The 22,619-nt window shown below is 55.4% G+C and overlaps 1 protein-coding gene across 3 annotated transcripts in view; it reads left to right on the top strand.

Annotated features, from left to right (window-relative positions):
• SYMPK (symplekin scaffold protein) overlaps nt 1–22,419 on the top strand; it is a 34,939-nt gene extending 12,520 nt beyond the window's left edge. For 2 of the 3 annotated variants that reach the window (XM_047834815.1, XM_047834816.1), the window contains 18 exons: nt 2,713–2,867; nt 5,193–5,343; nt 6,725–6,929; nt 7,799–7,949; nt 8,798–9,033; nt 10,047–10,128; nt 10,346–10,459; nt 11,484–11,631; nt 12,953–13,113; nt 14,595–14,703; nt 14,954–15,054; nt 15,668–15,758; nt 16,396–16,497; nt 19,984–20,171; nt 21,048–21,224; nt 21,401–21,496; nt 21,745–22,077; nt 22,247–22,419. In XM_047834815.1, coding sequence (XP_047690771.1) covers nt 2,713–2,867; nt 5,193–5,343; nt 6,725–6,929; nt 7,799–7,949; nt 8,798–9,033; nt 10,047–10,128; nt 10,346–10,459; nt 11,484–11,631; nt 12,953–13,113; nt 14,595–14,703; nt 14,954–15,054; nt 15,668–15,758; nt 16,396–16,497; nt 19,984–20,171; nt 21,048–21,224; nt 21,401–21,496; nt 21,745–22,077; nt 22,247–22,384 — 2,738 coding nt within the window. In that variant the 3' untranslated portion in view covers nt 22,385–22,419. Of the gene's footprint in view, nt 1–2,712; nt 2,868–5,192; nt 5,344–6,724; nt 6,930–7,798; nt 7,950–8,797; nt 9,034–10,046; nt 10,129–10,345; nt 10,460–11,483; nt 11,632–12,952; nt 13,114–14,594; nt 14,704–14,953; nt 15,055–15,667; nt 15,759–16,395; nt 19,175–19,983; nt 20,172–21,047; nt 21,225–21,400; nt 21,497–21,744; nt 22,078–22,246 lie in introns of those variants that run through there. The other variant, XM_047834817.1, reaches the window with a different exon arrangement.
• The last annotated feature ends 200 nt before the right edge of the window (nt 22,420–22,619 follow it).

Here is a 22,619-nt window from a genome sequence, read left to right as displayed (position 1 = left end):
ATGGTTGTATTATTTTGTCAATGGTGTGAACCATGGCAGACTTTCTTACTATAAAACTTTTCTCTCTTTTTTTTTTTTTTTTTTAATTTTTTTTCAACGTTTATTTATTTTTGGGACAGAGAGAGACAGAGCATGAACGGGGGAGGGGCAGAGAGAGAGGGAGACACAGAATCGGAAACAGGGTCCAGGCTCCGAGCCATCAGCCCAGAGCCTGACGCGGGGCTCGAACTCACGGAGCGCAAGATCGTGACCTGGCTGAAGTCAGATGCTTAACCGACTGCGCCACCCAGGCGCCCCTAAAACTTTTCTTTTTAAATCACCGATGTTCAGTTTTAGAACATTTATGAAAGAATTAGATTTTCTTTTTTAAAGAGGCTCCACGCCCAACGTGGGATTTGAACAAGAATCAGATGCTTTACTGACTAGAGCCACCCAGGTGCCCCAGATTCCAAGCAGGCTTCACACTGTCAGCGTGGAGCCCAGCACAGGGCTTGAACTCACACACCGTGAGATCATGACCTGAGCTGAAACCAAGAATCAGATGCATGACTGAGCCACCCAGGCGCCCCTTTTCCCCGTTGTAAATACTAAGTTGAGGGAGGTACTTGTACTGTGTACAATACATGTTCCCCTTCAAATTTTGACCCAGTGGCTTTAACATCTGTTGATGATTATTGCCTGCATCTGTTACTGCTATAATGGTTATGAGAAGATTTCCTTCTGCATTTATTAGTTGGCATTCTGTAAGGAAGAGCTTTCTTCTTCCAGCTCAGGTCATGATCTTACGGTTCGTGAGTTTGAGCCCCACGTCGGGCTCTGTGTTGACAGCATGGAGCTTGGAGCTTGCTTCGGATTCTGGGTCTCCCTCTGTCTCTACCCCTCCCTCCCTCACAGTGTGTCTGTCTGTCTCTCTCTCTCTCTCTTTCTCTCTCTCCCAAAAATACATAACACTAACGTATCCCATACTTTTTTTGAGCATTTTTTTACTTTCTGACATAACAAGATGTTCTAGACTTTACTTATCCCAGCTTTGGAATCAGCCTTTTCTCTAAGGAGCTCTGGATTCTTTTAAGTAGGGAGTAGTTTCAGAAACTAAGATTCGAGCCCTGGGTGTGCCGATTGCTACTGGGCGCGTGGAAGTTCTTGATAGCCACTGCCAGACTGTTTTCCAAAACAACTGCACCACGTACAAAACCCCCGCAGCCTGTGAATGGCAGTCACTACACTCTTACAGCCCTGAATGTTCTATAAACCGCCTGGGTATAAACAGTATCCTGGGCTTAGATTTGCTTTCTTGCACGTATTGGAGTCAGGCTGGAAGTCCTTTTACATTTCTTAGCCATTCGTTCGCTGTTTGCTGGTCTGTGAGGTGCCCATTCTGTTTGACATTTTGTAACTGAATTGTATATACCCTTGCTCTTGGTTAACAGCAGAGTATCAGCTTTCGTTAACATGTGTTGCCAACTTTTTTAAAAGGCTGCATAACAGCTGTGCCTGGCAGTCTCAGTCAGTAGAGCACACCATGCTTGATCATAGGGTTGCCCAAGTGGGCATGGAGCCTACTTTAAAAAAAAAAAAAAAAAATTGTGTGACGCGGCATCCTATTTTTGCCATAATCTACTTAAATCATTACCCCGTTAAACGTTCCAGCTTTTCCGTTTTTTATAAATACAGTTTCCAGGAACATGTTTGTACGTAAAGCTTTCTCTCTGAGACTCAAAGTACTAGTTTTGGTCCTTGAGCTGGAACCACTGTACTTGGATGAGCCAGCCTGTTCCTGATGGAGACTGTGTGCCATTTCTCATTGTATAGTCAGTGGCGAAGTGAATTCCCTGTACGTTTTACCTTCAGTCTGCCCGTGACCTATGTGCTTAGGGTCAATACTTAGAAGTAGGTTTGCTGGGTCGGAAAGGTGTGTGCATGGCAAATTTTGGCCTTCAAATTGCCCTTCCGAGAGGCCTTACCAGTTTACCTTTCCACAGTCCACACCCCTCCTAACAACGGTCACTACCAGCCTTTTTTTAAAATTTATTTATTTATTTATTTATTTATTTATTTATTTATTTATTTATTTATTTATTTCGTCAGTCATATAGGCAAAAAGGCTATCTCATTAGGTGGCTTTTACATTTTCCTGATTCTTGGTGAGGTTGAGCAATATTCCAAAGACAGAGGATTTTTATGTTTTTTGTTTCTCATGTTTTGTTTTTTTTTTTTTAACGTTTGTTTATTTTTGGGAGAGAGAGAAAGCACGAGCAGGGGAGGGGCAGAGAGAGACAGACACAGAATCCGAAGCAGGCTCCAGGCTCTGAGCTGTCAGTCAGCACAGAGCCTGACGTGGGGCTCGAACTCACAGACTTTGAGATCATGACCTGAGCCGAAGTCGGACGCCCCACTAACTGAGCCAGCCGGGCATCCCCAAAGATAGAGGTTTTTCTAAACAAGCTCGGTGAAATTATTAGTTAACCTTTTCATCTTCTTGGAGTTTGGTGTGATCGGCCGGGCTGGTGTGGCTTATTCCCCTTTTCCCAGATGAGGAGAATGAGGCCTAAAGAGAGGCGGGTCATTCTGCAGGGTCCTGTGGTGCTTTGAGGTCTGTGTTCACCACACGGCTCCTACTTGCCGAGGCTGTCTGGAGGCAGGGCCCCCTGGGAGGAGGGAGGGCCCGGTGCTCACTCTAGCACCATCACCTCCTCTCCTTCCCTCTCCCAGAGCCCAACCTGGGGGAAGATGATGAGGACAAGGACTTGGAGCCGGGCCCATCGGGAACCTCCAAGGCCTCAGCCCAGATCTCAGGCCAGTCAGATACAGACATCACCGCCGAGTTCCTGCAGCCTTTGCTGACACCTGACAACGTGGCCAATCTGGTGAGGATGGACGGGAGCCATTTCCCACGGGGCAGGGAAGAAGGCCTTCTAGTCTTTCCCAACCCTTCCGCTCCACACTGCCCCCTCTCCCAGATGGCATGAGTCCCAGAACACCTCTGTTCTCCGTTGGGAGGGTGTGATCCCGTGGGCCCTCCCAACCTTGGATGGACCTTTCCTCTTGTCTTTACTCCTTTAGGAGGTCCCTTGTCACCACTCCCAGCAGTCCCTCTTTGGGTAGTCCGAGTCCCCATCCAAACTCATCCCCTCTCGCTCTCTCCTCTCCTTTGAACGGAGGTTGTGTTAACTGCGGAGTGAACACCATGACCTGTTTGCTAGGTGGCGTGGGATTGGCATTGGTGGGGCGGGATGGCCAGTGTTTTCCTTAGATTCTCGAAGATACCCTGCTGTGCACTGAAAGAACCGCTGGTTTGAGTTGCTGGGGGCGGGGTGTGTGTCTCACCTCAGTCCTCAGGCTTAGCGGCACTGAGACCTGTCCATCGGGTGCGCTTCTTCCCCTGCAGTCCTTCCCTGCTCTCTGCCTAGAGGCTCCAGGGGGCTTACTTGTTGGGTGCATGGAATGGGATTTTTGTCACCAGGGTAGCAAGAAGGAGTTTTCTCTCGCGCTCAGATCTCTTTGGTGAGCTCCAGGCCTGGAGACGTGTCTACGTCATGCATCGTTCTCCCCTCAGATGTTCCGCAGGCCCCGCAGACTCATTATGTCAGAAGTGAACTTGCAGAATTTCTCCCTGTGTTCTTCTCCAGGCCCACAGCCCTCTCTGTGTTCTTGGCACACTAGCCTCCCAGTTCCCAACCCACAAACCTGGGAGTTAAGCTCTTTGCCTTTCCTCCAGTCCTTCCCCTTGTTCTCTCCATCCCCCAACCCCCGCCACGGGCCCCTGCATGGCCCAGGCACCACCCGCCTGCTCCCTGGCTCTGGCTCCCACTCTCCCTGTGGCAGCCAGAGACATCTTCCCGAAGTACCGGGCCTGCCGTTCCCCTGGCTCCCCTGCTCCAACCCCTGCCGTGGCTCTCCATTTCCTTCCAGATAAAATTTGAATGCAGCTTGCCTCAGGCCCTGCCTGATTATGCTTCCGTTCAGTCGGTGTACCTCATCTGTCCTCTTCACATCCTGGGAAATTTGTCCTTTTGAAATTATTGGCTGAAAGCTCTTCATAAGATTCTTTTACTTTTGTAATAACTGCCGTTTGTTAGTAATGTGCAGCGTTTTGGTTTCTAATAATGTCTTACTCTTTTTGGTATCATTCAATCTTGCCATAGGTTTGCCTTTCAAAGCACTGGCTCTGAAGTTTTGTTTATACTCTTGTGTAACCTTTTCTGTTTTATTTCTGTTGTCTTTATTTCTTTCCTTGAATATCTTATCCCCCAGAGTTTTAAGTTAAATGCTTGGCTTATAAGTTTTCAACTGTCTTACCCCCGGCCAGCCCTCCCCGCCCCCGCCCCCACCATAAGCATTTAAGGATTTGATTTTCCAAGTACCATTTTAGCTGCATCCCACACATTTTGATTTGTAGGTGTTTTAGTATCTCTCTGTTCTAATTATTTGATTATTTCAGGTATATATTTAAACCTCTAAGCATGTAGGGATTTTCAAATTACTTTCTGTCACCAGCTCCTGACCAAAATAGACAAGCTCTCCTTAGGATATGGATTTCTTTTTAAGCCATTTTTTCACATTTGTTTGTTTTTGAGAGAGAGAGAGGGAGAGATCATGCGTACATGGGTGATGGGCAGAGAGAGAGGGAGATGGAGAATCCCAAGCAGGTTCTGTGCTGTCAGCGGAGAGCCTGATGTGGGGCTGGAACTCACACACCATGAGATCATGACCTGAGCTGAAATCTAGAGTGGGATGTTTAATCATCTGAGCCACCCAGGCTCCCCAGTGGATTTTTGTAAAGTCCATTTCTGGTTCACAGGACACTCTTCACAGAACTTCCGGGCTCTTGGCAGGATTCTGCTGCTCCTTAGCGCCCCCATGCTGTTCCTATACCCGGAATACGCACCCCCTCCCACTGTGAGATGTCACAGTATACCAGTCTGAAGCTTGCCCTCCTCTCAGATCTCAGTCTAGGTGCCACTTCCCCGGGGAGCCAAAGCTGCCCCTGGCACCCTCTACTTGCCCCTCTCGGGTACCATGCTGCAGCATTGCTCATTTTCTGTCTGACTTGCCCAGGAGTCTGAGCCCCGTGAGACCCGGCCCGGGACTGTCTTAGTCACCGTCCTCTGCCCAGCCTGGGCCTGGGCCTGGAACAGGTGTTTGTCGAGTCAGTGAGTAAGGAAGGACTCCTCTCCCTGGGCATCCTGCAGGTCCTCATCAGCATGGTGTACCTGCCCGAGGCCATGCCCGCCTCCTTCCAAGCCATCTATACCCCCGTGGAGTCAGCAGGCACCGAAGCCCAGATCAAGCACCTGGCTCGGCTCATGGCCACACAGATGACGGCTGCGGGACTGGGGCCAGGTGAGTGTCACGTGGAGCTGACCTGGACAGGGCTTGGCCCCGTGGCCGCTGGCTTCTGCTTACTGGAGGAGCACCTCTTCCTGGTGGTACAAATGACACACACGGGAGATGTTAGGGGTAAATAATTACAAGTCCCCTAGATACCTTGAGTGCTTGATATTTTCAGTCCCTGGGCTTTGAATCCAACAGACCTTGGTGTGAGGTCTGTGTTGAACCAGACTGCCTCAGCCACTTAATAGCTGTATAACTTTGGTCAAGTTACTTAACCTCTCTGAGATTCAGGTGTTTTCCATTTACAGTACTTTTGAGCTATAAGTTACGTAGAGACACACAACTCTGAACTGTACATCTTAGTGAATTTTCGTAAAGAGAGCACAGCAACGTAGTCACCATCCAGATAGAGATATAGACCATTTCCACCGCTCCAGAACATTCCTTCTTGCTCCTACCTGTCGCACTCACGGCATCCCACTTCCTGAGATGATCACCATTTTTTTTTTTTTTTTTAAGTTTATTTATTTGAGAGCACAAGCAGGGGAGGGGCAGAGAGAGAGGGAGAGACAGAATCCCAAGCAGGCTCCGCGCTGTCAGTGCAGAGCCTGATGTGGGGCTCGAACTCCCGACTCATGAGATCATGACCTGAGCCAAGATCAAGAGTCGGACGCTCGACCGGCTGTGTCACCCGGGTGCCCCAGATGACCGCTCTTCTGATTCCTATCTCCATAGATTAATTTTTCCTAGTCCTGAATTTCATATAAAATGGGATCATAGAGAGTCTGGCTCCCGCTCGACATAAGTTTTTGAGATGTGCCCGTGTTTTCATGTGACCCAGTGGTTTATTTGTATTGCTCAATAGTATTTCCTTCTGTGACTAGGCCATCATTTGTTTATGGGCCTGTGGCTTGTGTCCAGTTTTTGACCACTGCGAGTGAAGCTGTACAAATGTGTGCGAGTGTTTTTGGCTGGTCGGTTGGGTTTGCGGGGGTGGTTGGGTCTTTTTTGTGTGCTTGAGTGTAGTTGGTGTGTGTAAGTGTTTTGGTATACACACGCCCTCATTTTCCTTGAGTATATACACTAAGGGGTGGAATTGTTGGGTCATAGGTTAGGGTATGTTCGGTGTTACTAGACGGTGCCCATCAGTGTTCCACAGGGGCTGTGCCATTTGATACTCTCACCAGCAGTAAATGGCATTTCTACTTTGAGCCTTGGTTGTATTGCCAAACGGGGATGAAAAGCATGCCTGTTCCAGAATGGTGTTTTGCAGATTTACACGACTTTCGTGTATACAAGGCTTCAAACAGAGCCCAGCACACGGGAGGTCCTTGGATGGGAGCAGGTGGGTGTGACAGTCCTGGAGCCCGTTTGCTTACCTCCCTCTCAGGTGTGGAGCAGACCAAACAGTGCAAGGAGGAGCCCAAGGAGGAGAAGGTGGTGAAGCCAGAGAGTGTCCTGATTAAGCGACGCCTGTCGGCCCAGGGCCAGGCCATCTCAGTGGTGGGCTCCCTGAGCTCCATGTCTACTCTGGAGGAGGAGGCGCCCCAGGCCAAGAGGAGGCCAGAGCCCATCATCCCTGTCACACAGCCCCGGTGAGTTCCCTGGTAGGTGCAGGTGCAGGACTGAGGGCCTGGTTCTTGGTGCGCGCGTGCACCTGTGTGTGTGCACGTGTTAGAGACAGCGACAGATAAAGTGGTGGGGCTGGAGGAGGATCTGTCTGATCCCAGAGTCAATGCCATGGCCACCAAGCCTTACCTGTCATTTTCTTTTGCGTAAAAATGCCCCCTTACTTAGGTCTAAAGTTGGGATGGTAGTATCTCTCTCTGAGGATCAAGGGAGAATTAGGTGGGTTCACAGTGATAGTTTGATCATTAAATGAGGTGACTCTTGAGGTTGGAAGTGAATTTGATAAAAAGTATTTAGCCTGATTCCTAACAGGTAGTAAGTGCTGCTGGTGGTTGTTCTCCTCCTCATTGTTATCCCCCTTACAGACCACAAAATCCAACCAGTCCCTGCCCATCCCCAACCATGATTTGCTTCCTGGTCCTCCCTCCCAGCCCTCCCTTCCCCTCACTCCCTCCTGCAGTCACACCTGCCTCTTGAACAGCCAGGCAGGTAGGTCCCCACTGGAAGCTTCCAGCCTTGGCGCTTTCTGTTCTCTCTACCTAGAAAGCTCATCCTCCAGGTATTTGTGCGTCCTGTCCCCTTGCCTCGTTCAGATCTGCACTCCCACCTTGCCTCCTCCTATAAGCATTCCCTTTACATGCTTTACAAAGACAAAATGGCACCCTCCTCCTTTCTCCTTCCCCTGTGCCCTGCCGTGGCTGAGTCACGGGAGAGTTAGAGGGGCGGCGCGGTGGGAGCTGGGACGGGGAGGGTGGTCTCCGTATGGCCCCTGGTGGGCCTCTGCTCCAGAAAGGCTGTTTGAGTCACCGTGTCCGTGTCCCTGCTCCCCATGTAGGCTGGCGGGCGCTGGTGGGCGCAAGAAAATCTTCCGTCTGAGCGATGTGCTCAAGCCCCTGACCGACGCCCAGGTTGAGGCTATGAAGCTGGGCGCCGTGAAGCGGATCCTCCGGGCAGAGAAGGCCGTGGCCTGCAGCGGGGCGGCCCAGGTGTGCCCCGGTCCCCCCAGCCCATTCTTCCCGGCCCTCCCCCCACCAGCTCGCCTCATATCCCGAGAAAGACACAGCCTTAGACCCAAACCTCCCTGGCTCCGGGTCCTACCTGTGCTGCCCGCCAGCACTCCGTGCCTCACTTCTGTCCCCCTCCTTAAGGTGGAGGTGGCGGCAGCAGCCGCACCAGTGATGAGGAAGAAACGCACGGACGCGCACGGCTCTCGCCCAGCACAGGGTGGCTGCGCGGAGAGCCCTGCAAGTGAGGGCTGCCGCCGTGTGCTTTCTTCCTGGTGGTTAATAGTGTTAATTCCTCTCAGGTTCAGACAGACCTGGTCTAAGTGCTGATTCTGCCACTTGCTGGCGTTGTAACCTCAGCCAGGCGACTTTTTTCCCATTTCTTTAAGTTTAATTTTAAATAACCAAGAAGTATGTAAGAATACTTTCTCTGTTAAAAACAAAAAATTTCCGGGCCATAGAGGTACCATGTCAGTCTTCCCTGGCTCCCCGACCTGCCTCCAGTCTCCCGTCCTCAGAGGTGACCATGTACAAATTAAGGGAAGCCTTTAGGATCTCTTTCTGTTTCCTTAAGTATGTAGATACTACTTTTACAAACTCAGTTTTATTCTATGATGATTGATCCCCCCCACGCCCACCCCCACCCCTGCCTTGTTTTTCCTCCCACACAAATGAGACCTATGGGGGTATGAGGTTCTTCAGCTGGCCTTCCTCACTTAACACTGGGTCTGCACCGGGCATCCCTGAGCAGGAAGAGTCACAAGACACGATCACAAGGTATCTGGGATCGCCCACCCGCACGCCAACACATACACCCGCTCTCCTGTCAGGTGCGCATAAAGATCCTGGCCAGTCTGGTGACACAGTTTGACTCGGGCCTGAAGGCCGAGGTCTTGTCCTTCATCCTGGAGGATGTGCGGGCCCGCCTGGACTTGGCCTTCGCTTGGCTCTACCAGGAGTACAATGCCTACCTGGCAGCTGGTGCCTCGGGCACCCTGGACAAGTACGAGGACTGCCTTATCCGCCTGCTCTCCGGCCTGCAGGAGAAGCCAGACCAGAAGGATGGGTGAGGGAGACAGCCCTGCGCTCTCCTGTGTCCTGCCTTTTCTGGTTTCTGATCACCTCCCTCTTTACCACCCAAGTCCGTGTATCCATCCCGAGACTCCCTTGTCTCCTTACCTTCTGGAGGCGTATACGAGGCAGATGCAGTGTGGGCTCTGGGGCACACTCCCCGGGCTTGTTCCCGGCTCTGCTGCTTGCCCTCTAAGTGATCGGTGTCACTCCCCCTCTGGGCCTCCATTTTCATAAATAACAGCGCCTGCCTCGTGGGCTTGTATCGCAGGTTGACCTCTCCAGCCCCGTCTCTCGCCTGAATTGCTTCTGTAGCTTCCTCCTTGTCCTCGACCTCCTGCTTATCTATCCATTCTCCACACGGCGGCCTGGGTGACATTTTATAATGTAAATACTATCTTGTTATTTACCCACTAAAACCCTCCATGATTCTCCGTTGTTCTTGGGGTAAAATGCAGCCTTTTTTCTATGCCCTATGAGACCTGCGTAATCCCGTTCCTACCAACCTCTTTACCTTCTTTTTCTGCCCTCTTCCTCACGGCCCCCAAACCTTAGCTACACTGGCCTTCTGTTTCTGATCTTTGAACATGCCGAGTGCAGGGCTTAGCAGTTTCTGCTTCTGTACCTGGAATGCTATCCCCCAAGTCTTGGCATGGCTGGCTCTTTCTCCCCACCCCCACCCCCAGTGTCAAATCAGGGTCACTTCAAAGCAGCCACTTTTGGCCACCACGTCTGAAAGGCAGTACCCCTCCCCACTCCCCATCATTCCCTTCCATTACTGTAGCAAATGAGTAACGTTAGAAATCCTTGTTTGACAGAGGGGAGAAGCTGAGTTTCAGAGAGGTAAGTCGCCCGGCCGGCAGCTTTTGAATCCTGCTCCGTTTACCTCCAAAACTCTGTAACCAGGGGGTTGAACGAGCTGTATGTGAGGAGCAGCCCTGCCGGCTCAGCTCCAGCAGGACTAGGAAGCTTGTCTGCAGCCACTCCCCCTCCCTTCCTCTCTGGCAGGATCTTCACCAAGGTTGTGCTAGAGGCACCGCTGATCACTGAGAGCGCCCTGGAGGTGATTCGCAAGTACTGTGAGGATGAGGTGAGGACAGGCGGCAGATCTCCCTCAGCCCCTAGCACCTAGATAGATGCATGCAGGGACCCTGCGGAGGGACGGGGACCTGAAGAGAGGAGGCACATGGCCTAGACCTAGTGTCAGGGGATGCTGTGAGGGGGCAGGTCCTTTCTTGCCCAGTATTAGATCTGGAGGGAGGCAAGGGAGAAATCCCCCTTGCCGGTTTCCCTCCTTCCTGCCACAGAGTCGCACTTACCTGGGCATGTCTACTCTTCGAGACCTGATCTTCAAGCGCCCGTCCCGCCAGTTCCAGTACCTGCATGTTCTGCTAGACCTCAGCTCCCACGAGAAGGACAAGGTGATCCCCGCCACCCTGAGCTGGGCTACACTCAGCCTTTCCCGTGTCCTGAGGAACTTGCCCAGCCTCTTCCACCTTCCCCCTGGAAGTCCTGTCTGGGCCTGTTGCCCTTCCTGCAGTAGTGTGTCAGTGGCGCTTAGTTTTTGATTTTTGGTGGCACGAAACCGCGTAGATCTATACACGTATATACACACCCTCCCAGGAGGGGTCCATTCTCCCTCCTCACGCCACGTGTGTTGGGGAGCCCCTTTTAAGGCCTGCTGCTGTGCTGGGACCTGGTTGGGGAGCTGACAGGAGAGGAGCCGTGTGGCCTGTCAGCACGCAGGGAGGACACGGAGAGCTCTTGGAGTCGAGTGGCATTAGAGCAGCAAATGCAGCTGTGGGAGCCCTGGGGCGGGGCCTGGCCTACCTGATGGGGGACAGGCAGGGGCAGGGGCTAAGGCTTCTGGGGGAGGCAGCGGGTAAGCCAAGACCTGGAATCTAAGTAGATGGGTGTAACTGAACAGAGGAGACAAGGTGCGTGCATGCATGTGATTGAGAGGGCTCTTGACTCATCCCTGCCCTATCTAGTGTTTTCCAATTCCTTTCCTGGTGTCGTGTGTCCATTCATTCAGCAGACCCTCACTGGAGACTCTGGCTTGGCCTTTCAGTACTGCTGGGCACAGAGCAGGGCCCAAGAATAGTCCCTGTCCTCAGGGCATTCTGGGCAGCAGGGACCTTTAGTGCCAAGTCTCAAAGCCGGGGAGAATGCTGTCACTTTTGAGGAACTAAGGAAAGCTCATTCTGGTTGGAATGTAGCAAGCAAGGCAAGAAATGGTAAAAGAGGGGGCGGGCAGGGAGATGGAGAGGTGATACAGGGCCCTGACCGGGCCAGGAAACCTCTCTCCCAAGCCGGTGAGCAGCCTGGGGCACAGGTGACTCAGGGAGTCGAGGCCTTTCTCGGTCTTGGACTTGTTTCCCACCGGTACTTCCGGGCTCAGTACAGCGGTCTCCCCCCTCCACCGTCTTGCCCCCACTGTCTCAGGTGCGTTCCCAGGCCCTGCTGTTCATCAAGCGCATGTACGAAAAGGAGCAGCTGCGAGAGTATGTGGAGAAATTTGCCCTCAACTACCTGCAACTCCTGGTCCACCCCAACCCGCCATCTGTGCTGTTTGGAGCTGACAAGGACACAGGTTTGCTGCAGCTCATCAGATGCGTGTTGAGAACCTGCCGAACCCCAGGCTCCAGGCTGGGCCCTGGGAATAGAACCGGATGGAAACTGAGCGCTGTTCAGCCTGCTAGGGAAGAGAGCCAGGCAATAAGAGCCAGAACGAGCAGGCCTAGGGGCTGCGGGAAGAGGGGCGTCTGACCCCAGCCAGGGGTCAGGGAGAGCATCCTGGAGCAGGGAGTGGTTGGGCTGAGAGTCAGAGGACAAGGAGAGCTAGCCTGTGATGGTGCTCTGGGAAGGGCCAGACAGGCCATCACAGGCCTGTTCCTTCAGCAAAGCCCTGGGTCCCCCAGAATTACAGATGGGGAGACCCAGGCCCTTGGACCATTAAACTGGAAGGTTCAGGGGTGCCTGGGTGGATCAGTCAGTGGAGCATGAGACTCTTGATCTAGGAGTTGTGAGTTTAAGCCCCATGAAGAGCATAGAGCTTACTTAAAATTAAAAAAAAAAAAAAAATTAAGTTTGTTTATTTTGAAAGCACAAGCATAAGTGGGGGGGGGGGGGTGGGCAGAGAGAGGGGGAGAGAGAGTCCCAAGAGTCCCACAGACAGTGCAGAGCCCGATGTGGGGCTCAGTCTCATGAACCATGACATCATGATCTGAGCTGAAACCAAGAGTCAGATGCTTAACCGACTGAGCCACCCAGGTGCCCATACTTAAATTTAAAAAGTAGAAGGTTCAGGTTGTGACAGGAAGCACAGGACCTTCTGGGAGAATAGGGGCCCTGGCACAGCCCAGGTGCCCTGAGGACTTACTAGCAGAGACACTGTTGCTTGAGGCCCAGAGCATGAGATAGAGAGAGGAGTTGGACAGCAGAGTTAGACGCAAAGGAGTGATGTGTGCAAAGTGACTTGGGGCTCTGAGGGACTGTCAGAAGTAGGATATGGCCAGAGCCCAGGGGCAGGGGCTGCCCCAAACAGCATCCTGCGGGTAGAGCAAGGTGAGGCGCTGGGGACTTGTCCTGGGAGCGCTGAGCAGGAGGACAGGGTCGGAACTTCACTTTGGAAAGATCCCTCTGGCTCCCCGGTGGGTTGATGGTCAGAGCCGTGGGTTGATGGTCAGAGCCGAGGTGGGACTTCCGGTGCAGAGGTTTCTCAAAGGGGAGCAGTCCTGGTCCCACCCCATTTCCCTGATGATTGACTTCCTGCCCTAGAACAGTTTGCTTCCCAGGCCCACCTCCCTTCTGTGCCTGCCGCCCCCTCCCCCCGCCAAGAAGGGACAGACACTGAGGGCGGGAGGTGGTTGGGAGGAGAATGGTCCCTGATCCCCGCCCCCCTGCCCTATCAGAGGTGGCAGCGCCCTGGACCGAGGAGACAGTAAAGCAGTGTCTATACCTCTACCTGGCTCTCCTGCCTCAGAACCACAAGCTGATCCACGAACTGGCCGCCGTGTACACTGAGGCCATCGCTGACATCAAGCGGACGGTGCTGAGGGTCATCGAGCAGCCGGTGAGGCCCCTGAGCTCACCAGGCTCTGCCCACTCATGGGCAGGGCCCAGCCCCACGCCCAGCCCTTCCCTTGGTATCTCCACCTCGGCGTGTGCTGGGCACTAGTGGTCGCCACTCCGGGCCGAGTGGCCCTGTAGCTTAGGGGTGGCCCACGTGCGCCAGCTGCCAGTGAAAGGACAACAGGGTAGCCCCGCAGTTACCGGCCTGGAGTTTGACAGACCTGGATTCACATTCTGCCTCTCACTTTCCCCCTGAACAGGCTGACACCTCTTCGGTAAAATTAGCGAGGATAATTCAGTCCCCCAGGTTTGCTGCTGCAGGGATTCCGTGACCTCATGCACGCAGACATCTGTGGCACTGTTATCATTTATGAACTGGCCTTCCCCTGCCTTGCCTACGGCAGTCTTTAGTTGTCGTTACACAGTCCCTCCTGCTCCTCTCTTCCAAGCCACTCAGCCACCCACCCAAGAAGCAATTCAGAGCATCTGTCCTTCCAATTTGCCGCTGGATTTGAAACCACTTTTTTGTATATGTCTGTCCCTGATCGTTTTTTTTTATTATTATGGAAAATTTCTAACATAAACAAAAGGAGGGAGTACAGTAATGCTAATTCCCAAATAGCTGCCGCTCAGATTCAGCGGTGTCCTCACCTGTAGCATGGGGATAATAGTGGTTTGCTCGGAAGAAGCAGATCCTTCTCCCTGTTTTCACGGTGAGCCCACCAGACTGTGAGCTCCTGGAGGGCAAAGACTGCTGGTTCCCGGATGACTATGAACATTTATTGGCAGAGGAAGGCGTGAGCCCTTGAAGCCGGGCCCCGCGTTCTCTGCATTCGTTGCTTCTGGAGTGGGGCGGGCTGCAGACGGAGCCCCGATCTGAGCCAGCTGCCGCGCCCGGGCACTGGCAGTCACCGATGCCTTTAAAAGCCTGCAAAGTCTTCACCAAGGAATCAGAGGGCGGGTTGGGCATTAGAGGGCGGGTTAGGTCAGAGGCGACAGGGAGAAAGGGCCGGGCCTGCTGACTAGGCAGCCGGCACTGGCGAAGGCGTGGGGGCTGCGGCAAGTCTGTGCCCTGTGAGATGGGGGTAGACGCAGCCCGGATGCTGCCGCCCTGCCCCCTCCCCACCTTCCCCACCTTCCCCCCAGTTCTTCAAGGCTTCTTTTCCCCCCCAGGTTCACTGAGGTAGAATTGACGCAGAGCATTGTGTTAGCCTGAGGTGTAAAATGGTGCTTTGGTGTGTTTTTGTGTGTTGCAAAGTGATGATTACCACAGTTCAGTTAACATCAGCTCATATAGTTTTTTCTCTGGTGATGAGAACTTTTCAGATCTCTCTGTCCCCAGTTCTTGCCCCAGAGTCCTGTCATCCCCCCAGCCACCCTGCCTCTGACGCCTGGGTCTGCCCTGAGCTCTCCTGGGCCCCCTCACCCTCCCCACATCACCCAGCTCCTTCCCCAGCCTGCTCTCCCTCTCTCTCCCTGTAGATCCGAGGAATGGGCATGAACTCACCAGAGCTGCTCCTGCTGGTAGAAAACTGTCCCAAGGGGGCAGAGACACTGGTCACACGATGTCTGCACAGCCTCACGGACAAAGGTGCCCCCAGGACCCCCACCTTTCATCCTTTTCCTCCGTGCCCTAGACCCTCCCTACTTCCCCTTCCCAAGACCTGAGGATCAGAGCTGCGGGGTATATTGCCAAATGCATTTGAAAAACCGAGGGCCAAAGGTTCCCGCTCTGATGTGTAGTTGGCCCTCCCCTCCCCTCGCACACAGCCGCCGTCATTTCACCTTCCCCTCGGTGCTCACCCCCACCCCGTCTGTGCTCCTGCTGCTTTTGCCCACAGTCCCGCCCTCCCCGGAGCTGGTGAAGCGGGTCCGGGATCTCTACCACAAGCGATTGCCAGATGTCCGCTTCCTCATCCCTGTGCTCAATGGACTGGAGAAGGTACGGAGCAGGGTGTCCCCGGATGCCCCCACAGATGAAGACATGGCAGGGCAGGGATGGTGGGGAGGCAGGCACCACCAGTCAGATGCTTGTGGGCCCATCCCAGGGCTCATCAGACTAGGGGTCAGTCTCTGCTTCATCCTCTGTGACCTTTAGCAAGCCACCCCCTTCTCTGCACTTTGGTCTCCTTCTGTCAAGTGAGGATCGCAGTGACACACACACACACACACACACACACACAGACTGTCTCCGGGCCTAAATGAAACTGCAGACACAGCACGTATGTGCTTCCCCTGCTTGGGTCTTACTCCTGGCAGGCTGTGAGGCCCTAGCAAGCCTCAGTCGTCTCGTGTGTAAAGAGATGATGACCACACTGTCCGCTTGCGGGGGGCCTCAGGGCATGTGACACAAGGAGGGCTCAGATGGGGAGCGATGAACTGGGGCCGAGTCAGGCCCAGTGACTTGGAGACAAAGCTCAGCTCCAGGCGAGAGAGGGAGCAAGAGGAGGGAAGCGTCGGGGCATGATGAGGCCAGAGCATCTCCTCACTTCCCCAGAGTGAGCATTTGGGATGGGGGTACAGTCTGACCTGCCTCCCCTGCCCTCCGCCTGCAGAAAGAAGTGATCCAGGCCCTGCCAAAGCTCATCAAACTCAACCCCATTGTGGTGAAAGAGGTCTTCAACCGCCTGCTGGGCACCCAGCACGGTAGGTGACGTCGTGGACGTGGTCAGAAAGCAATGAAGTAGAACCCCAAGATAGAGAAGCTACCCGGTGTTGAAGGATGACCTCCTCTCCCCTCACCCCCGTGGCCGGCGTGGAGGCTGTCTGGTGCACACATAACACGGAGATTTAAAACCCACACACAAGAGCGCCTGGGACCCTCAGCACAGCACCGGCAGAGTGCCGTCTGCCCTGGCGCCTCCCCACAGCGCCGTCTCGGAGCTCTGTTAGCAAGCCCACTGCCCGGCCCGGCCCGGCTCGGCCTGTCCAGTGAATGCCCACATCTGTGCTGTGCTGGGGTCCTGCCCTGCTGCGTGCACAGCCCAGGGAGGAGGGAGGGAAACTGCTGGACCACATCAGATGTTGTCTTAAGGAGGGAAGGAACCCGTCAAGGGGAGGAGAGCAAGATAAAGGCCTCCGGCTGTGAAGGAGGGCTTCCCAGAAGGGGTGGCATTTAGTCCGTCTTTCTTCCCCTGCTCCAGCCCTCTGTCCTCCCAGTCCCATCGAAGAAGAGGGCGCCTCATCCTCATTCGCCACTACCCTGATCTGGGGAGCACAGACACAGCTCTTCACTTAGGCTTCCGCACTGTCTCCTTCCCCTTCCCGCCCCCGCCCACTGCAGGTGAAGGGAACTCGGCCTTGTCCCCGCTGAACCCTGGAGAGCTGCTTATTGCGTTGCACAACATTGACTCGGTGAAGTGTGACATGAAGTCCATCATCAAAGGTGAGGCGCTCCCCCCATCCCCCCCCAAGTGGCCTGGCTGCTGTGGACCCAGGGAAGAACCTCAGTCACCCACATGTCCCCACTGGAATCTGCCAAGTTGGAGATTGTGCCACCTGCAACCCCATCTCAGCTCTGGATACCCGCCCTCCTCCCTTTTCCTCCCTCCTCCTCTCCCTCCTCCCTCCCTCCCTCCATCCAAGGAACTGGCTTATCTACTATGCGCTGGCACAGAGTAGCCCTCAAGAAAGGTGGGGAGCCCCTCCCTCCCCAGGCCTGGCCTGAGGAATGAAGGAAGCTGAGCCCTCGGCCGAGCAGGGGCAGAGGTGTGGCCAGCAGAGCAGATGGAGCGCACCGGGGCACTTGTTGGACGAGGAGTAGGTGCAGAGTCCGGTCTGGGCTCCTGGGCTCCGGTTGAGGCAGGAGAATGTGCCTCCAGGGCAGGGGCTTGGGGACAAGCTGGCCGGCTCACCACAATCAGCAGTTTAATAATGGCTGCTGTCACCGTTTAGTGAGCACTTACACTGAGCCCGGGCGTCCTCTGTGCCCTACGGGCCTGCCTGCCCCTGTGCACCGCCCCTTAACCTGGTGAGTATGCCGACGTCCGTGTTATAGACAAGGAAATGGAGGTTCCGGAGAGACTGAGTAACTTGCTCAGGGCCACACACAGCTAAGTGGTGTAATAGAACGTAACAGGAGCTGACGTCCAGTAGACCCGAGCTGGAATCCGGCTCTGCCAGTTCCACCTGTGCGTGTGCACCCTGGGTCTCGGGCCGCCTCCCTAGAAGCCTTCTGTCCCTCAGCCCTCCTCAGCACTACCCCCGCTCCTCCCCGAGGGAGGTTTCTGGTCCAGAAGCCGTGCTTTCCCACGGAGGTGGGAGCCCTTACTGTCGCCTGCTGTCCTCAGAAGACACCTTTGACCCGTCTCCTTTAAGAGCAAGGAGGGGAGGTCTTCCCCTCGCCACTTAGTTTCACGTGTGGCCTAAAGTAGCTTCTTAGAAGACTACTTGTTTCCTACCTTCCTCAGCAAGTTCGGTCAGAATCTTTTAGATCAAGAGAGGAGCTAACGGAAATTTAAAACCCACACCACAACTGAGGAGGCACTAAGGCCTCTAGCGAAAAGGGTCTCGAAGCTGAGCATCCAGAAGTGGCCTTCTTATTTATTTTTTTTTTAAGTTTGTTTATTTATTTACTTACTTAAGTAATCTCCACACCCAGCGTGATGCTCAAACTCAGAACCCAGAGATGAAGAGTCGCATGCTCCTGCGACTGAGCCAGCCAGGCACCCCTAGGAGTGGCCTTTTTACACACTGTCGCCCCTTTGATGTCAGGGAAGCTCTGGGCCCACTCCCAAGGACGGTACGCTCACACAGTTTTGCGTACAATTTGAGGGGATTCACAGACCCCACCACCCCCATAACTCCATTCACAGACCCAGATGTAGTCCCTGGGGGAACACCTGGCTGCAGGTTGCTCCAGTGAACAGTGGCCAGGTCCCTGGAGAGATCCTCAAGGCCTAGCCTTTTTAAATGTATCTCTTTTTAAATGCTTATTTTTGAGAGAGAGAGACGGAGAGCACGAGCAAGGGAGGGGTAGAGAGAGGTAGGGGACAGAGGTTCCGAAGCGGGGCCTATGCTGAACAGCAGAGAGCCCGATGTGGGGCTCGAACTCACAAGCCGTGAGATCATGAACCTGAGCTGAAGTCGGTCACTTAATCAACTGAGCCCCCCAGGATAAGCATTCTTTCATGGCATTCACACCCCTTTTAAACCACCCTCTTTCTGTGGTGAGTTTTTCTATAACTGGACCTGCCCCTGGTGACCTGGTGCAGCAATTAAGAAAACTCACTGAGCACCTCTGCTCAGCCCTTTGCTGGGTGGTGCTGGGATGGAGACAGCCTTGGTCCTCCCTCAGGGACTCAGTCTATCCCCGGACGATAACAACCCACAGTGAGCAGGGCTGAGACAGGGGAGCCCCAAGGGGACACCAAAACTGAAACCACAGAAGGAGGAGTAGGAGTGAGGTAGCTGGGGAGATGATGATCCCAGAGAAAGCAAGACTATTTGCAGAGGCCAAGAGATGTGCTGGCATGGTGTGGTTCTGGAACTGCAGACATGAAGCTGATTAGATCTTGTGGTTTAGGGGAAGGGGCCCGGTCAAGAGAGGTCAGACTGGAAGCATTAAGAAAACCATGCCTGGGCCCCATCCACAGAGTGTCTCATAGGCCCACAGTAGGAGATTGGGCTTGATTTCTGGGAGGCATGGGGTTCAGAGTAAGCTTTTTAAAAACCCCTCAGGCTGCTATGGAGGGTGGATTAGAGGGCTGGGTGGGAGGCCCAGGAGGAGACTGGAGCAGAGGGGGAGGAGAGGACAGGGAGTTGGTTGTGGACCCTTTCAGGCAGAGCAGGCAGGAGCCAGCCACTGCCTGGAAGGGAGGAGGAGGCGCTTTCTTGGTTTCTGGTAGGTTCACTCTGGCTTCTACACTGTCCTCTGGCCCAGATACCTGCCCTGTCCCCATCCAGTCTCCTTCCTGCCTGCATTCCTGTAATGCCTCCGTCCTCCCCCTGTTCCTTATAGGAGCCCCCTCATTCCTTATAGGCACCCACCCCTGTTCTCCATTAGCCTCTCAAGGATTGGGGGCCTCTCTTCTGGCTCAATAAAGACTTCCTGGTTGACAGACTCACATGGCAAGTGGTGTTTGGGGAAGAAGGGGTTCGGAGGCAGTTCCTGGGGTCTCCCCCTTAGCACAACGGATCAGAGCACTGCCAATCCTGATTTTGGGGTGCCACAACCCACTCCTGAGGGAACAGACCCCAAAGCCTGCCTGCCTTCATGGATGCCCAGACTGCCCACCCTCCTTGAGCCCTTCCCCACACTGGGTCTGGAGCTGGAGAGCTCTTCGAATGCCCAGGCTTCCTCCTCTTGCTCCTTCCTCCCTTCTTCTGTGGACCGTGCCTCCCACGTGGCCCCAGGCCTGGCGTCCCTCCAGCACCAGCACAAACCCCTATGCCCTGGTCAGGATGGGGAGTGGGCAGCCCCGAGGCCAGCCTGCTGGTGGAGAGCATCTCTCCTATGAGGGGGCTTATGGAAGTCAAAGCTGCCTTCCCACTCTGGTGGGGGTGGGGAGGGCAAGCCAGAATGGGCCCCCAGGCTTTGGCAACCTGTCTTTCCTGCCTCAGCCTTCCCGTGGGTTGTCCCTGGAGAAAAAGGGCCAAGGTCTGCCCGCTCCGCCCAGCGTGGGGCTCCCAGGAGCTGGACATATCTTTAACCTTGGACCAAGACCGCAGGCTTTCCAAGGACTAGGCCACAGTACATCCCCTCAGGGACCTGCTGGGCGAGGAAGTCCCTCTCGCCTGGAGCTTCAGGAAGTGAAGGCTAGGTCTCCACTCAACATGGGCAGATAATGGGGCTCTGTCGGGGCGGGGGGGCTCCCACCTCCCAGGGGGCAGGTGGGCAAAGAGGACAGGCCCACTTTCCGCCTCCTCGCAGCCACCAACCTATGCTTTGCGGAGCGGAACGTGTACACGTCGGAGGTGCTGGCCGTGGTGATGCAGCAGCTGATGGAGCAGAGCCCCCTGCCCATGCTGCTCATGAGGACCGTCATCCAGTCTCTGACCATGTACCCCCGCCTGGGGGGGTTCGTCATGAACATCCTGTCTCGCCTCATCATGAAGCAGGTAACCCGCCCCTGACCACCCCAGTCCCGCAGGCAGGACACCACAGCAGGACACGCTGGAGACAGATTGGGGGCAGAACCCCAGGCTTTCCCGGCCAGCTTGCCTGCCGCCCCCCAGAGGGAGCCGGAAGGAGAGCATGCTCCAGGAGGCCCGCCAGCCCCTTTGCCCTCCCTGGCCTGGGCCAAGACGAGACAGCCCAACAGGGGGCGCTCACTCAGCTCCAGGATGGCCATTGGGTGGCGGGAGAAGTTGGCAGGCTTCATGGGGCCCGCGTCCCAGGAGAGGCACAGTGCCCCTTGCCACTAGCTCTGCACCCGGCCAGGAGGCACACTAGAGCTGAGAGATGGGCCCGTTTTTCAAGAGAAGCTTGAAATCTGGGTGTTTAGAAATACCAAGAGGAAGTAAGTAACAAACCCCACTCATAAGCTCTCAGACGAGATCCAGCCCACAGGTTGCCACTTTGCAACATCTGGCTCACAGGTAAAATGCAGACTCAGACGACCCTGGGTTCAAATCTCAGCCCTGCCCCCTCGGTACCCACGGTACCCTGTGCCTCCGCCTCCCTGGGCCTCATCTGTCTAGCAGGGCCCGTGTTGCCCCTCCAGGCTGCTGTGGAAGTGAAATGAGATGGTGCTTGCCTGATAGGGCCACTCCCGTTTCCCTCTCCTCTTTTCCTAAGTGGCCCTCATGAGCCGCTTGGGATCAGAAAGAGAGTCACAAGGTCTTCTGGAGGGCCAGAGGTCGCGGGGCGTGTAGCCCAGAGCAATCTGTTGCCTGGTAGGGATTTGGGCCCCGTCTTGGTCAGGTCTCTCTCCTGGTTCGGGGGGTGGCTACCTGCACACCCCCTCAGGACCGCTCCCTCCCTGCCCCGTCCAGGTGTGGAAGTATCCCAAGGTGTGGGAGGGCTTCATCAAGTGCTGTCAACGCACCAAGCCCCAGAGCTTCCAGGTCATCCTGCAGTTGCCACCCCAGCAGCTGGGTGCCGTCTTTGACAAGTGCCCAGAGCTCCGGGAGCCCCTGCTGGCCCACGTCCGATCCTTCACCCCCCACCAGGTACCCCAGGGTGTGGGATGGGTGGCCCCGTGGGTTCAGTCCTGGAGGAGTGGATGGGGGTGGGGAGAGGGGAGCCCTGCACTGCCACAGAGGGTCAGGGATCAGGGATCTGGGGTGTCCACTTGGGGTCTCGAGTCCGAGCACTCCGTAGAGCCCCCAACCTGCTCTTCCCCTAGCAAGCACACATCCCCAACTCCATCATGACCATCCTGGAGGCCAGTGGCAAGCAGGAGCCAGAGGCCAAGGAAGTGCCCGCGGGGCCCCTGGAAGAGGTGAGGGCCCACAGCCCCCCACTCCCCAAGCCATCAAGGCCCACCCTGTTCTCCTCACCCCAGACACCTGTCTGGGAGAGGCTCCTGCTGAAAGGGATGGGAGGTGGGGGAACAGTTGCCCCGTACTTCTTGTGCCCACCCTGCTGTCTGCCTCAGGGTGCCTTCTGGCTCTTTGCCACCATCCCCTGACAGTCTGTGACCTGCCGCCCCCCTCCCCTGAGCTGCTCTTTGCTCTTCCCGACCCCCAGGACGACCTGGAGCCCCTGGCCCTGGCCCCAGCCCCAGCCCCCCGGCCCCCTCAGGACCTCATCGGCCTTCGGCTGGCCCAGGAGAAAGCCTTAAAGCGGCAGCTGGAGGAGGAACAGAAGCTGAAGCCGGGAGGAGTGGGAGCCCCCTCGTCCTCCTCGTCGTCCTCCTCTTCCTCCACCCGGCCAGGCCCTCCCCAGCCCGAGGAAACCATAGATTTCCGGGAGGAGGGGCCTGAGTGTGAGACCCCCGCCATCTTCATCAGCATGGATGACGACTCGGGGCTGACCGAGGCCGCACTCCTGGACTCTAGTCTCGAGGGGCCCCTACCGAAGGTAGGGATGACAACTTCAAAGCAGCAAGGGAAGAAAACAATCAGGGCCCCGGGGTGAAGGGTGTGTGCCAAGTGCCCAAGGTTGGGGTGGGGAGGGGAGGGTACAGCCCGAAGGAAGGCTCGGAGGTAGGATCACACTGTCCTTGACCCACTCCCCCTTCTGTCACCAGGAGGCAACAGGCGGGTTGACCTCAAAGGAGGAGCGCAGCCCCCAGACCCTCACCCCTGCCGGAGACGATACCGTGAAGACCCCCAGCCCCGCCGCCGCCGAGGAATCCGGGGAACCCGAGACCAAGGGGAACAGCTGACGGGGCTCGGTGGGGAAGGGGAGTGGGGCAGAGAACTCGGGGAGGGCAGGGCGGGGCCTAGCCGGCGGGGCTTTGCCTTTAAAATTAAAAAGATCGCGGGTCTGGGGCGTGGATGCTGTCTCTGGTCTCTACCTGCGTGTCAGCTGTGGGACTGCGCGGTAGCTAGTGAACGCGCCCAGCCGCTGGCTGGAGGACAGGCAGCCCCTCGCTCGTGGGGCTGCGCCTGCGCGGAAAC

Source organism: Prionailurus viverrinus, chromosome E2 (genome assembly GCF_022837055.1).
Source record: "Prionailurus viverrinus isolate Anna chromosome E2, UM_Priviv_1.0, whole genome shotgun sequence".
In the NCBI taxonomy this organism is placed as follows: domain Eukaryota; kingdom Metazoa; phylum Chordata; class Mammalia; order Carnivora; family Felidae; genus Prionailurus; species Prionailurus viverrinus.
This window is presented reverse-complemented; position numbering and strand designations above follow the sequence as displayed.